Source organism: Phytophthora ramorum (genome assembly GCF_020800215.1).
Source record: "Phytophthora ramorum isolate Pr-102 chromosome Unknown Phyram_PR-102_s0004, whole genome shotgun sequence".
NCBI lineage: Eukaryota > Oomycota > Peronosporomycetes > Peronosporales > Peronosporaceae > Phytophthora > Phytophthora ramorum.
The window spans coordinates 3,181,190-3,197,061 of record NW_027150650.1 but is presented as its reverse complement, the minus strand read 5'-3'; the positions used below and the strand labels follow the sequence as shown (position 1 = coordinate 3,197,061).

The 15,872-nt window shown below is 53.4% G+C and overlaps 4 protein-coding genes across 4 annotated transcripts; 2 read left to right on the top strand and 2 right to left on the bottom strand.

Moving 5' to 3' along the window:
* Positions 1-1,121: 1,121 nt before the first annotated feature.
* KRP23_5459 (uncharacterized protein) lies at positions 1,122-5,004 on the top strand (the record flags this gene model as incomplete). The annotated part of the gene is made up of 4 exons (XM_067890525.1): positions 1,122-1,579; positions 1,651-3,745; positions 3,803-4,423; positions 4,495-5,004. 4 exons carry the CDS (start codon positions 1,122-1,124, stop codon positions 5,002-5,004), a joined length of 3,684 nt encoding a protein of 1,227 aa, XP_067747065.1.
* A 52-nt stretch (positions 5,005-5,056) lies between these two features.
* KRP23_5458 (uncharacterized protein) lies at positions 5,057-6,019 on the bottom strand (the record flags this gene model as incomplete). Its single annotated transcript, XM_067890524.1, has 3 exons — positions 5,057-5,461; positions 5,536-5,776; positions 5,865-6,019. The coding sequence occupies 3 exons, from the start codon at positions 6,017-6,019 to the stop codon at positions 5,057-5,059; spliced, it is 801 nt and encodes a 266-aa protein (XP_067747064.1).
* Positions 6,020-6,587: 568 nt separating this feature from the next.
* On the bottom strand, positions 6,588-7,259 carry KRP23_5457 (uncharacterized protein; the record flags this gene model as incomplete). Its single annotated transcript, XM_067890522.1, has 1 exon — positions 6,588-7,259. One exon carries the CDS (start codon positions 7,257-7,259, stop codon positions 6,588-6,590), a length of 672 nt encoding a protein of 223 aa, XP_067747063.1.
* Positions 7,260-9,175: 1,916 nt separating this feature from the next.
* Positions 9,176-15,809, top strand: KRP23_5456 (DExH-box ATP-dependent RNA helicase DExH1; the record flags this gene model as incomplete). The annotated part of the gene is made up of 2 exons (XM_067890521.1): positions 9,176-10,463; positions 11,452-15,809. The coding sequence occupies 2 exons, from the start codon at positions 9,176-9,178 to the stop codon at positions 15,807-15,809; spliced, it is 5,646 nt and encodes a 1,881-aa protein (XP_067747062.1).
* Positions 15,810-15,872: the final 63 nt, after the last annotated feature.

Here is a 15,872-nt window from a genome sequence, read left to right as displayed (position 1 = left end):
ATCACGAGGCAACGGTGCTCTCCGTTGTTGTTGTGCCAACCTCCGCACGAATTTAAGGCAACATCATCCTGAGTCTTAACATACCATCCAAGAAGATGATCGTATTCTCCGTCAACTTGAGCAAGAGGGAAGGCAGTTCTGAGCTGCTAATACAGCACGTCCGCTTTTCGGACACCCCTCGAAACATAATGCACCACAGCGAGGAACCAACTGACTTAAGGCAGTGAATCCGTACCACATCCCAATCGTCTTGAGATCGATCCAAGAAACAGGCAAATGCAAACGCTGCACAAGACCCCCCCCCCCCCCCCCCCCCCCCCATCTCTCACGTTAAGCCAACTGCTTCGGGCGTACTCTTCCGGAATGCGAATGGTGGGTTCCTCCCTGTTGAAGGAAAGCACGGGACATGGCGTACCGGTCAACTCCCACTGCCACACAGGAGACGTAACTTGCACCGACGACGTCGCCGGCGGGACCTTCACCAGCACGTAAATTTGATCGGTCACTGGTGGCTGCATTTTATTCAACTTGTTCTCCAGACCAGACTCCCCTGTAGTTCGTGCTCTTCAGACGTTAGTCTTGTGATTGCAGGGGTCACCTCGCCCTTCTTCAGCTTCTTCATGTCCTCGGAGTCGGAATCCAGCCACTCGCCCTTCTTCTCTTCGTCCTTCATCTTTATGGCGTCCATCCCATCTGCGTCCTCCACCTTCTTGGCCAGGAAGAACTGAAGACTATCCGCTTCGAAGTCCTTGAAGGAGATTGACTTCCTATCCTTGACCGCCTTCTTCAATTCATCTACTGACGTTAATCTCCCCACCTCGACCCTGACAGAGAACGCAGCCCCTCTCACTCCAACGATCAAACAGATGAGCGCCACCTCCCCCACCTACTCTCGACGCTTTAAATTCTAGAATGAGGGAAGTATAGGCAAGGAGGATAACACCTGAATATTTACTGTAAACTCCAGACTTCGAGTCACTTGTTTCACAAACTCTGGCCCTGACGCAATCTGGGACGGTCAGCCATCTCTCGAGTTGATGGAGCTTGACCAGGTGTAGTCAAGTTCTGTCAATGAGTCATCCAGTCCGCCATGCCTTCTTTGGCGAGAGCAAAGTGACGCCATGTCCGACTTCACTGACGCTGAAGACCGACAACTCGTCCAGTTGGCGCTGGTGTATCAGCGCAAAGGGCGTCAGATTATGTGGGGCCAAGTGGCACTGCAGATGCGAGACACCAAGAAATCCAAGGAAGTTCTCCGGCAGCGGCTCAAGACGCTCAAGCGGACGCATGGCCGCAACCTCGAGAAGTTCCCAAAGTGGTTTTTCAAGGGATCGTCCACTCAGCGTCTGCACACCAACACTAGCGTGAAACTTGTCCAAAGCGACAACCTTGTGCAGTTCGTGAAGAAAAGAGGGTGCAAGCCACGACGAAACAAGACGGTAGTGACATTGGGGACCTCGACCACGAAGCTCGAACGACCTAAATGTTTCCCGAAATGCGCTTCAACGACAAGGACGGACCCGCCGTCTTCACTGCTGCTGCTGGCTTCTGTTGCATCCACGCCGAGAAATGAAATCCAGTCCGTTGACGACTAGTAGCAGAGCTAACTTGCATTTCTTGTTTATCTTCATGATGTGTATGTGTTGTTAGGGAGGTCTTTGAGGCCGTTATCTCAATGTCCAAATATAATGGCGAGCTCTTTGGTTGTCTGTCTATTGTGATATTTTGCTTGCCGACTGAGGCCATCGACGTCATGAAGACACCAGTCGCTTGTGGCGAGGAGGAGACCACGTTCGACCCGACGCCATGGCCCATCAACCGACTTAGCTACACAGAGCTCAGCTTGCAGGACACTGCGATCATCGAGAGGTTGTTTGCAGGACGAAGTGACACTCCGCTGCTGATGAAATGGGTGATGCTGCACAAGTCGGGAGCCAAGTTTCGCCCCAGGCTTTTCGTGATTTCGGCGCTCCGTTTGTGGATCCTCAAGAAGAAGAAAACGTTTAGCAAGGCTCTTGCACTGCGCCGCGAGTACCAGCTCATCCACGTCCACAAGCTCACTGCGTTGCGGTCGTCCTTACCAGCTCAGGCCTCGATGGCCCCGAACGCGTCGACAAGCGGATGCACTTCCACGATCTCTATCCGACTCGTCATCTTGCAGAAGCAGGCGAACGGATGCAGCGAAGAGCCGACGATGCTGCATTTCGATCCTGGTACACACACAGAAAACTTCGTGAGGCTTCTACAGCGGCTGCTGCACGCTCTTCGCCTCACGTTTCCAGACCGGCTGAGGCCACCAGTCAAGCTGCCTCCTGATTGTCACTGGCACGAGTTTTTCCCGGATGAAGATGAAGCCACGTACTCACATGACAACCAGAATGGTGAGAAGGAAGTCGCAGAACCAACGGGGTCCAACAACCAAACCCAGATATTTGCTGCTATGGCGACGGCGTACCATGCTTTTTGCGACGATCTTGGCATTCGCTTCCGTGACAGCGTACCAGCTCGTCTCGAAGAGTGCGCAACGACATCTGGGTGCATGGATTTCCAGTATTGTCTTGGCTTCCCGCCCGGCGTCGACGGCTACGATCATCTTCAGGACCATCCGTCGTCAACATTACAAGCTTTTGCGCGTTCTGTGGTCGATGCCTGCTTCCCTTCTTCTTCCCGATCCGTGTCCGGCTACCAGGCAAAAGAAATCCAAGCTCTATCACGAACACTGGAGCGCTCGCGCTGCTTCACCGACATCGTCATCAGCGACCTCGCAATGGGCCAAGCGAGTTTGACCGTGCTCTTTCGGGCGCTGATGTCGCCATTGTGCACGGTCGAAGGCTTCAGCCTCACGAACGTGCAGCTGTCCGTACGAGCGCTGCGCATTCTCCAGGATGTGGCTCTGAGATTGACAATGCGACAGGATGGCGACCAGAAGAAGCTGCAGCTACGACGTTTAGACTTCTCCTTCAATCGCTTCACCGTTGCAATGTCCACTGAGCTCGCAACCATTCTCCAACTACTTCCCAATGGTCTGGAACTGCTTCAACTTGAGCGCTGCAGGTTGACAACAGTGTCCTGCTGCCGAATCGTGGATGCCTTGACCACGAGCACAGCTTTTGCAGCCTCGTTACGGGAGCTGAACATGGCAGGGAACCATCTTGGACTTGAAGGCACACGGTCCCTCGCTACGTGGATCATCGGGACGTTCGCGCTTCGGCGACTCGATGTCTCTCGAACGCAGCTCGACATCAACATTTTTATTCAGGCGCTCAAGCAGAACACGTTGCTGCACGAATCTTCGCTTGAGCAGCTCGACCTGTCGTACAACCAGATGCGCACGCAGGCAAGCCAAGACCTCGGCGTCATCTTGGGGAAATCCCAAAGCCTGGCAAGAATTTTCCTGCGTGGTATGAAGCGATATCGGCACTTTCACAAGTTGTTGCCCCCGCAGCTACAGAAAGAAGGCACCCTCTTGGCACTCTCGGAAGCCGCAGTCGTGGCTCAAACCGCAGCGGCGCGCAGGAACGGCCGCACAGTGCACCGCGCGGATGGTCTCCGCAAACACTTTCTGCGCAACATCTTAGCACCGATGTTCGCGAACACCGACCGAAGCTGGGCCTGCATGGTCGACTTGAGCGATAACGATTTGAGTGGACACCGCGCGGAGGTTGTGGCCCAGTTACTGGATGAATCGCCGTGGGCTACCAGGACCTCGCTGCGACTGGATCACACACGTCTGCACGACAAATCTGTGAGTGGAAACGCACGTTTTGAACCTCGATCTGACCTTTGTTTGTGTCTGCTGCAGGCGCTGCTGCTGCTCCACTCGATTCGAGGATGCAAGACGCTGGACTCGTTGAGTCTGGAAGGGAATGGGTTTGTGAAGCGGGACGCTCACCGCAAGCGCCAACGGCAGAACGAGAAATGCTACAGCGATGGTGTAGCGCCATCGGAGCCAAGTGTCATGGAGCAAGCGGGTGCGAATGCCTTGTCGCTTTTGCTTGGAGGTGCCTTGGACTACAATGACAACCAGATGCAGAATACGGCGGCTTGGCTGGGAGCGAGTGACGCCGGAGTTGCGTCAGCTTCTTTCCTGGCATACTCTTCGGCTGCAAAACCTCTGCGCCTGAAAGAGCTCTGTCTCAAGTGTGAGGGCTCGTACGTCTTCGGCACCCACATCATTACGGCGGCAGTTCAGTCGCTGGCGAAGCCGCACGCTCATCTACAAATGCTAGACGTCACTGGAAACGAGTGTGGCGACGCATTGGCGCAGGTTCTTGGCGACGTGTTGCCCAAGAACAAGAGCTTGCAGGCCTTGTTCTGGGATGGAAATTGCATCACCGTCGACGGCTTTCTCCAATTCTACGATGGACTCTTGCAAAACCGCACGCTGGTGATGGTGCAGATGCCGATCCAGGATACTCGACGGGTACGTGAGCTTGACGCTTGTTGAGCTGCTAATTACTTTTCCACTGAGGCTTGTGCTTTTGTGCTGAGTAGATCTTGGAGGAGCAGAAGGACCCACCGCGAGAGAAGCTCTTCAGCATCCTGGGCAAGATCTTCAAAGCGACAGAGCGAAATCAAATCCAAGCAAGAGAGGCAAAGGAACGGAAAGCTGAAGCACGACGAGGACACAAGGTTACCGAACAGAGTGTTCCTGCACATCCACTGCCAGAGGGACAACGGAGCATCAACAACAAAACCAATGAGCCCCATACTGTACAATCAGCAGAGCCTATCGATGCTGGGATCAAACACGAGCTCGAGTCTGCTGGACTCACACTGGAAAAGTGTCCTTCCCCCAGACTTGCAATATCGTTGGAGGAAGAAGAGGAAGGGATGGAGCGAGAAAATTCGGCTCGGAAGAGCTACTCCAGACCAACAAGTGCGCGCTACCCGTCGACGATGCAATCTTGGAGTATGCAGAGCAGCGCCGATGACTTCCGTACACAGCTCAACCGACTGGACTCGCTAACTGCTTCGTTCTCGTCGACCCCGTCACACATGTAAATAATCAGCCGCACACATCGTCAAAAGCAAACTTCATATTTACCGAGACCCTTCACTTGCGCGAACCGAATCCCTGCAAGAACGAGCTCAGACTGCTCTTCACAGCAACCACAGCTGCATCCGGCTGGGCTTTTTTCTTTTTCTTCTTCCGTTTAGGTCCATCCAGCAGCTTCCGGGGCGGGCTAGGAGGTGGTGCAAACACGCTCGTACGGGCCACTTTCACTTCAACCGAAGCAGCTACAGCTACAGCAGTAGTGTCAGCATCAGTAGATCCCGCAGTCGTACGCTGCTCCATCGTAGCAGCCTCGCCACCCTCCGCCTTCAGCCGCTTCGTCTCTGGAGTATCAGTTTCTTTGTCCTGCGCATCCTCTCGCGCTCGCTTCTTCGTCTTGGGCTTGTGCACAACAGAAGCACCCGGTCGGTCATTGGCGTGCTTGCACCGATGGCATGTCACCCTCTGCAAAAACGCCAGAAATGACAACGTTAACCTCCTGACCGCAACAAAGTACCACTACATTTAGCCCAGCGCACCACAATTGTCGACAGCGACTCGCGTACTAGACGAGGTCCCTTGCTGCCGTTCTGCTGCTGGGCTCGGCGATGCTGCCTCGCCAGTCGACGATTGGCCGGCGACTTGAGCGACTGGGAAACCACGCGCACGTCGGCCGATACACTGGGCACCAATAGCCCTCCACATTTCTCGCAGATGTAGTCCAACACCGTTTGCGGCAGTTGGGCGTGGCTTGCTCTCGCCAACTGCATCATTGATGCGCTGTCAAAAAATGGTGTCAAAAACGTTTCAGTGTTAACTGTAAAGTACCAGATTATTGCATATCATTTTCGACACTTTTGACACGTACATCATGTGGTTGGCCAGCGCCGCGTTGGTCACTACTAGTCGATGTGCCGAGGTCCAGAGGAAGGCGAAGCGCTTGTCCAGCTGCCGCGAGTTCTCGGTGCTCGTCACCTTCATCTCCGGCAGCAGCAGCGAGCCCAGAGGGTCGGGTATCGGCATTGCAGACGCTGGGTCTGCGGAGACCATAACGCTCGATGTCAAAAATACAGAATGACTTGATTTCACTATGCGACACATAAGTTAGTGAGTCGTGATTGGTAGGACTAAAGTTAGCGAGTGTATTATTTTGCTATCGGTAGCTGGAAATTTACAAACAAAGGCAAGTGAGCGCTACGAATTAGTTGTCTGAGAGCAAAGACATTGAGCATGACATTTGACTCCATCGAAGAAGCGACAAAGTACACCACGCCGTTGCCCAGGGATGCCTCATAATGCGGAACTACACACTTCTCAAGAAGCTTGGAAAATCTACAAAGTGGAGCACTAAAGGAAATGACGCAGTTGCACACACTTCTGAGTACTCAACTTTAACGCTAAAAGCAGTCATTTCAGACTCAGCAGTTCCAATTGGTGCCTGCTCTTTCGCCTTCTTGGCCGTCGTCATTCATTCAGTAGAGTGAGTGCCCTTAGACTTTGGTGGACTATCAAGTGTGAATGCAATTCGGTAAACTACTTTCACTGCGCCAAGCTCACTGTATCTGCCGTGTCAGTGGACACGAGAGGCTCATTAATAAAAGCATTCCGAGTCATCACTGTCCATGCCTTCTACTTCGTGGTCCATCGATGCGAAAGAGACACTCGGCGTCGACTTCTTCTGTGTACCTGCGGGGGACTCATATCCTTCTTCATCTGATAGCTCTTCACCTTTCCCGGTGTATTTGTGTTTTAGTCGGTCAGGCACTTCGGAAATAGGTACTAGGACGCCCACCACCGATACCAACTCCAGCTCGACATCACCATCGCCAACATTAGTAGGCGTATCCTCCGTTTCAGATTCAGCCCGTTCCTCATCAGCTTCAGACACCAACTCCACATTGACATCATCGTCACTGTCAGCATTGCTCAGATCTTCGTCCGTCCCCGAGTCGGAGCTTGGCTGCTCATCATCAGCCTCGGACACCAACCCCAACTCGACGGGTTCCTCATTGTCACTCGTTGTTGCTGATTCCGTCTCTGAATCGGAACTCTGCTGTTCGTCACCAGTCTCACATACCAACTCCAACTCGATGGCTTCCTCGTTGACATTCGTTAGCGTAGGATTTGTGACGGGCTCGGAACTTGGCTGATTCTGCTTAGTCTCCGGCAACTTGGCTTTGCCATATCGATTCGTCGGCATAACATTTGCCATTGGATCAGGAGTTGGTTGATCTAGCTTGGTCTTCGACACCTTGACATCCATTTCATCGTTCGTCGACGCACCTTCCGCGCCTGAAGACTCCGTATTTGGCTGGACATCGTCCGTCTCCGATAGTAGAGTTTGCTGTTGTTGAACCACGCACCTTCGTTTGCTGCGTCGTGGGTTTTGCTGAGTATTTGCTGTTCTTTTTCGTTTCCTCGTCACTTTTAAGTTTAGTGGCGCCATGTTCTCAGTCTTCCCGGTGCTCTTAGTCGCCTGGTTGTCCTGCTTTTTGGTTGTTCTCTTAGGTCGTGCAGTCTTAGCGACAGCAGATTCGCCCGAGGAGGCCGGCGGTCTTGTATTACTCGTCTTCTTCTCAGCTGATCCGGTGGTTGGGTTGACGTACTCAGTATGGTTCACTTCCGAATCAGGCACCGAACCAGTATTTGCTGCACGACCCGAGCGCGTTCTTGGAGGCGATCCATTCTCGGACCCATCGGCAGATTGACCGTGGTCGTAGCACTTATCATTTGCCCAAATAGATTCTCTGCATCGAGGATACGAGCACCGAGTACCTTCATGATGCTTAGGGCACAGTTCACCTTGTGTCGCAAACATGAAGCACTCTGGATACGAGCACAGATCGCCTCCTCCATGGGAAGCGCAGAATCCTCCTTTCTTCCTGGCTTGCTTGCTGCATCCTGCCTGCGAGCATCGATTGCCTCCTCCATGCTGAAAGCACTTGCCTCCAGTCAGAGCATGTCGCGTGCAGTCTTCAACCGAGCAGCGTCTGCCTCCTCCGTGTCTACTACAAAAATCTTCCGTCGACACAGCCCCCTTACTGCAGCCAGCATGTTTGCACTGGCGCCCTCCACCATGCTCTGCGCATTTTCCCTTGGTAATTGCAAACTTGTTGCAGTCCGGGTCAGAGCACCGAGTGCCTCCTCCGTGAGCGATGCACCTGTCCCAGCTCTTTATCTGCTTGTTGCACTCTGGATAGGTGCACAGTTTGAACCCGCCGTGGGCCACGCACTTGCCATTGGCCTTCACAGCCTTCGTGCACTCTGCCACAGAGCACAGAATGCCTCCTCCATGGGCGTGGCACTTGCCTTTCAGCCTCGCCCTAGTGTTACAACCTGGATGGGAGCACAATATGGCCCCTCCGTGCGCCCCACACAGTCCTTTAGATCGCGCAGAACTGCCACAGTTTGGGTGCGAGCACCGCCGGCCTCCCCCGTGGGCCACACATTTGCCCTTGGACTGGGCGATTCGCGTGCAATTGGACTGGAAACAGCGAGTGCGCGGGTCGTGCTGCTCACACCTTCGCTTGGCCTTCGCGGGCTGGTGACAGCCAGGATAGGTGCACAGGCCCTTGTCGACTGTAGCCCGCTTGCTCTTGGTTGTCATGAGCTCCTATTTGTCGCTCACCAACGCTTGCAACTGTAATATACTTTTGAAGTATCGACATTTAATATCGATGTAATTTACGTTTGCGATCCAAATGTAAATTACATCAACACTAAATGTCGAGCGAGGAAGACGGATGGCTGACACCCACGACGCCCCAGCGAGCCAAGAAGATGCCCAGCAAGAAGTGTTGTTCGTACTCTGACTGCAGCAAGTGGGCAAGGCGCGGAGGCAAGTGCATCCAGCACGGCGGAGGGAGATCGTGCGCTTCTCTGGGCTGCACACAGCGGGTTTTAACAAACGGGAAGTGCTTTAAACACGGTGGAGGCACCATTTGCTGCTTCCCAGAGTGTAGCAAGCTCGGTATCATCGGAGGTCGCTGTTTTAAACACGGCGGAGGTGCTCGCTGCTCCGTGCCAGGCTGCGACAAGCGGCCGTCCAGAGGCAAGTGCTTGCAGCATGGAGGAGGCGATCGATGCTCGCAGGCAGGCTGGAGTAAGCGAGCCAAGAAAAAAGAGGGATTCTGTGCTGCACATGGAGAAGACTATCGGTGTTCATATCCAGAGTGCTCCATGGCTGCTAGACGAAGTGGACTATGCCCCAAGCACAGCGAAGGTTCGCGATGCTCGTATCCGCGGTGCAGAGAACCTATTTGGGCAAATGCCAAGTGCTACGACCACAGCCAAGCTGATGGAACTGATGGATCTGAGAGGGGACCACCACCACGAACGCGCTCGGGTCGTGCAACAAATACCGGTTCGGGGTCTGACTCGGAAGTGAAGGGGGAGAAGGAGGCCACTAGCGATATCGGTCCCAGGACCCGATCAGCTCAGAAGAAGTCGAGTAATACAAGACCGCCGGCCTCCTCGGATGAATCTGCTGATGCTAAGACTGCACGACCTAAGAGAACAACCAAAAAGCAGGACAACCAGGCGACTAAGAGCACCGGGAAGACTGAGAACATGGCGCCACTAAACTTAAAAGTGACGAGGAAACAAAAGAGAACAGCAAATACTCAGCAAAACCCACGACGCAGCAAACGAAGGTGCGTGGTTCAACAACAGCAAACTCTACTATCGGAGACGGACGATGTCCAGCCAAATACGGAGTCTTCAGGCGCGGAAGGTGCGTCGACGAACGATGAAATGGATGTCAAGGTGTCGAAGACCAAGCAAGATCAACCAACTCCTGATCCAATGGCAAATGTTATGCCGACGAATCGATATGGCAAAGCCAAGTTGCCGGAGACTAAGCAGAACCAGCCAAGTTCCGAGCCCGTCACAAATCCTACGCTAACGAATGTCAACGAGGAAGCCATCGAGTTGGAGTTGGTATGTGAGACTGGTGACGAACAGCAGAGTTCCGATTCAGAGACGGAATCAGCAACAACGAGTGACAATGAGGAACCCGTCGAGTTGGGGTTGGTGTCCGAGGCTGATGATGAGAAACAGAATCCCACGGACGAAGATCTGAGCAATGCTGACCGTGATGATAATGTCGATATGGAGTTGGTGTCTGAAGCTGCCGAGGAACAGCTGCATGCTGAATCAAAAACGGAGGATACGCCAACTGATGGCCAAGAAGAAGAAGAAGTCGAGCTGGAGCTTGTGTCAGTGATGGGTGTTTTGATACCAATTGCAGAAGTGCCTGACTATCTTCGTGACACGTTGACTGGTGAAACCCAAGAACCAGCAAGTGATGACGATAAGGACAATGACGCTGTGGTGTCAAGGGAGGAGGACAAAGCACATTGTGATTTCAACTCGGCCAACGGGAAGGAGTCGACACTTACTGAAGTACTTAAACCTCCAAGCACAGAAACAGAAGGCGACTTGAGCGATAAAAGTCGCAACCCATATCGTGGGAGTACCAAACATTCCCCTTCCCAGCAAAAGAACATGAGTCCTGGTAACCCAAGTGACCTCAACAAGTTTTGTTCACACGCTGGGTGTACCAAACAGGTGAAAGTCGTGGACAAGTGCGATACACATGGAAAAACCGTATATTGCTGTCATCCGGAGTGCACGAACCGTGCGCTGACTGAAGGCACGTGTTTTAGGCACGGTGGGGGCAGGAAATGTTCTTTTGGTGGGTGTCAAAAACGTGCTGATACTGGCGGTAAGTGCAAAAGGCATGGCGGAGGAACTCGATGCTCTCACTCAAAGTGCAACAAGCACGTCAAGATCAACGGTATGTGCATCGCGCATAGCGGGACAAGGGTTTGCTCCAATCCAGGGTGCAGATATCGTGCCAGGCTGGATAGCAAGTGCCTAAAGCATTGCCGATCTGCCAGCGATACAACAGAATCAAAAGTCGCAAGCGGAAGAATACCAGCCACACGCCGTAGAAACGCTGGGCGTGAAAATGATGAGATCCTGCCGCGCAAAACGGAACCAAAGACCCCTGCAAATGGACGGCGACAATCGAGAACCCCCAAGCATGGCAGAAATACTCAAGAGGAAGCTACAGAGCCCGAAGATGATCAACTGCTCTTAGCGCTACAGCTCTCCAAGATTGAGTACTAGTCTGTGTACATGTACTGCTATATTTATTCTGTAAGACATGCCCCACCCCGCCGTCTTTGCTCTTTTGCGCTTGCCTTGTCCTCCCACTAATCCCCATATACAACCTCGTCCGTAAAAGCTCTGAAATTTCCAGTATGACATGCCAAAACGGAAACCAAACTACATGTAGTTTATCCTATGTCTGCGAGCTTCTGATCTTGCTTCGAGCAGCCACTTCGTGAGCTTTGAGCAACTTCGGTGGCCACCATAGCGACTTCTTCGTTTTCGGTTTGAAATGGTTAAATTACTTGTATTTAAAGTAATTGCATTTAAATTACTTGCAGTCGCATTATGGGTCGCTGACAAACAAATCAAAAGTAAATTACCCGCCATGGGTCGACAGCGCCAGCCTGGACACCGTCAGCGCGGCGCCGGCACCGTGAGTGTCTCCTCAGGGGATACGCTGCGCCAGGGCATCCTGTGCAAGGAGTGGCAGCGCACACCTATGCAGCTGCTGCACGAGTTCTGCCAGGCCAAGAAGCGGCGCGGTGCCTTCTACCCACGCGCCAAGACGCGTGACACCACCATGTTCCGCTGTCGCTGCGTGCTGCCCGACGCCAAAGACAGCGGCAAAGACCTGAGCTTCTGTCCCGCGGAGGAGTTCGAGACGCAGGACGAGGCCAAGCATTGTGCCGCGCTGCTGGCGCTCAAGCACGTGGAGCCGCTGCGGCCATTTGAGCGTAAATTACCGGACCCTTACCGGGATTTATGGCTCGCGTTGGGCGCGCAGGACGGAAATTCAGGTTCAGGTCCTAAGGGGAAAGTTGGTGGTAGAAAGGGGAAAGTTGAAGAGAAAAGTGAGGTTAAGAAAGAGACCAGCATGGATCTGTGGGGAGAGGAGGAGGACGTGCAGGAGACGAAGAAGGAGAAGGAGATGCCCGTGACGTTGACAATGGACAGGAAGTTTGCGTCGCACAAGGAGTTTGAAGCGGCGAAATTGGCCAGGACCCAGGCGAGGAACAAGAAGCAGCGCTCGAGGGAGAACAGGGAGAGAGCCAATTTGCCCAAGCAGGTGATGATGAGCGCACCGTGTAGAGAGCTGATTGAAGGCATTTTGAGGAAGTTGGGGGGCATGCAGACGAAGAGCTTCAATGAGGACGGTGACGATGCTGAGAGGAAGCTGGAGGAGGCCGAGTTTCAGGCCAAGGCGACGCAGAGACTGAAGGCTATTGGGTTTACGCCGGCGCAGATCCGAGGAGCGTTGCAGAGCTGTCCGACTGTGGCGGGTGATGCTGACGATGCGCATATGACGGCCATCTTTGACTGGCTGTGTTTGAACATTCCTGAGGGAGATCTGCCCAAGAAGTTTAACCCGGAAGGAACGCAGCTTGATGTGGTGCTAAGCACCTCGTCGTCGGAACCGGCACGTACGGTTGTACTGGTTCAGAGATTGATGAAATTTGGGTACGACCGCCGTGATGCTGTTGCCGTGGCAAACGAGTATCTGCAAGAACACCCCGCCTTGAGTGACGATGAGCTGAAGGCTCCGTCCATGGCGACACTATTCGCCTTGCTGCAGAAACTCTTTCCGCATGTCAAGAAGCAGTTTGGCTTGGAAGAGATCGACGGTGCGGTGGAGGCTCCTGGCGATGAAGAGGAGCTGCTGATCCAACGCCAAGACGAGATCTTTGCGTTAGAGGCCATCTATGACGACAAGGTGAAGATTACGACACTAGAGGATGGCTCAAACACTCAGCTGCTTGAGTTTGAAGTGACAGACGCTCTTCGACTGCAGGTTTACCTGCCTAGCAGCTCTAGGTATCCGTTTGAGCTGCCATTATTGACGCTGACTTCAACCGATGCGAAGCACCAGCCGCATCTACTCGCTGCCTGCGGGGAGGCACTGAAGAGTTGTGTGCATTGCATGGGTGAACCTATGCTGTACGACATCTACGTTGCAGCCGACACGTATTTGCAAGACAAGAAGAGGCTGTCCAAGAGCCCAGCGAGGATCCAGCTTCTGCATAAGCCCGTTGCGGTGAAAGAGGTTGCAGCTGAGCCTCCTCAAACTCCCAGCAAACCAGATGACAAGTCAAAACAGCGGAAAAAGAAGGGTGGCCGCGGTTCAAACTACAAGAGTGCGAGTCACCACCAGCCTAAGCGCGTCGATGTTGAAGCGGTACGCCGCATGAGTGGGAAGCTGCTACAATTGAGGAAGGCGAAGGATGGACAGCGCAACTTCCAACAAATGCTTGCTGCTCGAGCGAAACTTCCCGCAGGCAAGGAGGAGGCGCAAGTGATTCAGTGTGTGCAGAATAACCAGGTGGTGCTTATTTGCGGTGCTACTGGTTGCGGTAAGACTACGCAGATCCCGCAGTTCATTCTGGATGAATACATCAACCGCGGCGCTGGTGGAGAGTGCAACATCATCTGCACGCAGCCCCGCCGAATTGCCGCTATTGGTGTTGCTACTCGTGTTGCTCAGGAGCGGTGTGAAGAAATCGCAGACGTCGTTGGTTACCAAATCCGCATGGACGCAAAGAAGTCGTCTAACACGCGCTTGCTGTTCTGCACAACTGGTGTTCTGCTTCGGCGTCTTCTCAATGACCGGCAGCTGTCGGGTGTTTCGCACGTGATTGTCGATGAGGTTCACGAGCGAAACGTGGATACGGACTTTCTCTTGTCAATTCTTCGTGACTTGCTGCCTCAGCGCCCTGAGCTGCGTGTTATTCTGATGAGTGCCACCATGAACTCGGAGCTGTTCGTGAAATATTTCTCGTCAATTACGCGGACACCGTGCCCCGTCTTGGATATTCCCGGATTCACCTACCCGGTGGAATGCAACTTTCTCGAGGAGGTGTTGGACCAGACTCACTACGACGTGCCGAAGTACTTGCTGAAGGACAAGAAATACAAGAAGAAGGGCAGCGATGGTGAAGGCGAGGAAGAGAAACAAAAATCGCTGTCACAGATGACTTCTGAAGAAATTGCTGCGCGCGTGGATGACTCCAAGATTGATTACGATCTCATTGTGCACCTGGTGCGCTTCCTTGTTTTCGAAAAGGCAGAGAAAGCTGGTGGCGCGCATGGGGCGATTCTTGTCTTCTTACCGGGTACTGCTGAGATCAAGCGTCTGGTAGAGATGCTAATGCATGGCCACGGCGGGCTCTCGTCGAAGCTTTGGGCGTTGCCCCTTCACGGTTCACTCTCTGGGGCTGACCAGGCGATGGTGTTCAAGTCTGCCCCTGCAGGCAAGACGAAGGTGATTGTCAGCACCAATATCGCCGAAACTTCGATTACTATCAACGACATCACGGCAGTGATTGATTCCGGCAAGGTAAAGGAGATGGTGTACGATAACCGTGCCAGGCGCTCACAGCTTCTTGACTGCTGGGCAGCTCGCGCTGCGTGCGACCAGCGTAAGGGTCGTGCAGGACGTGTGCAGGCTGGTACCTGCTACCGGTTGTTTTCACGTAAACGGTTTACTGCGATGGAGGCGCAGTTGTCTGCTGAGATCCACCGTGTGTCTCTGGAGCAGCTTTGCTTACAGATCAAGAAGTTGGAGCTTGGGTCGATCAAGGGTTTCCTGTCCAAGGCAATCGAGCCGCCTAAGGATGATGCGATCGACGCAGCTATCCAGGAGCTGGTCGATATTGCGGCATTCCGAACCGTTGGCGAGTCGCCCAAGAACAAACTGCGTGGTGGCACCAGTAATATTCATGACGAGGAGGTGGTGCTGACGCCGCTTGGCAATCACTTGGCCATGCTCCCGCTGGATGCACGTATCGGCAAATTCTTGGTGTACGGGTCGATTCTGCGCTGCATTGGACCAGTAGCTATCATTGCGGCTTGCATTTCGAGCCGCAACCCGTTCTTGATGAGCATGTCCGATCCGGAAATGCGTGCTAAGCAGGATGCTTTGAAGAAGGAGCTGGGCGGTGGCTGGAAGAGTGATCATCTGTTGCTGTGGAAATTAGTTGAGCGTTATGCACCTCTACGCGGCCAGAAGATGAGGCGGGTTTTTTGCAAAGACATTGGCCTTTCGTACGATACTATGGAGTCTATCCTGGACCTGAAGCACCAGTACTTGCAGCAGTTGGACAACATCGGCTTCTACGAGTCGTCGAGTGTCGACAACCTCAACGAGAACTCGGATGCTCCTCGCATTATCAAGGCTGCTTTGTGTGCCGGGCTGTACGCTAACGTGGCGCAAGTGGTGTACCCGGAGCAAAAGTACTTCCAGGCAGCGCATGGTGTGGTGGAGGAAGATCACAACGCGAAGCAGATTCGTTACTTTGTGCGCTCTGCAACCGAGGATGCCCAGAGCGAGCGTGTGTTCCTGCATCCGTCGTCGTGCAACTTCTCTCAATCGAACTACGACTCGCCATGGTTGCTGTACACCGAGCTGGTGCAGACCTCGAAGATCTTCGTTCGCGAGAGCACTATGGTCAACCCGTACGCGCTGCTTCTTTTCGGCGGACAACTCGAGGTCATCCACGAGAAGAACCTGCTCACCCTGGACGGCTTCATTCGCTTCAATGCCGTCGCTCGTATCGGTGTTCTGATCAAGTCCATTCGTCAGCACCTCGACAGACTTTTGATGGAGAAAATTGCTGACCCTAGTGTGGATATCTCTCAGAGTGAGTTGGTGACGGCCATCAGCCACTTGCTCAAGAGTGAAGGCATGTACGTGGACGCGTAGTAACTTCTCCTTAGAACTACATAGACTCGGATGGGAATTCGACGTAGCGTGTAAAAGCGTTAG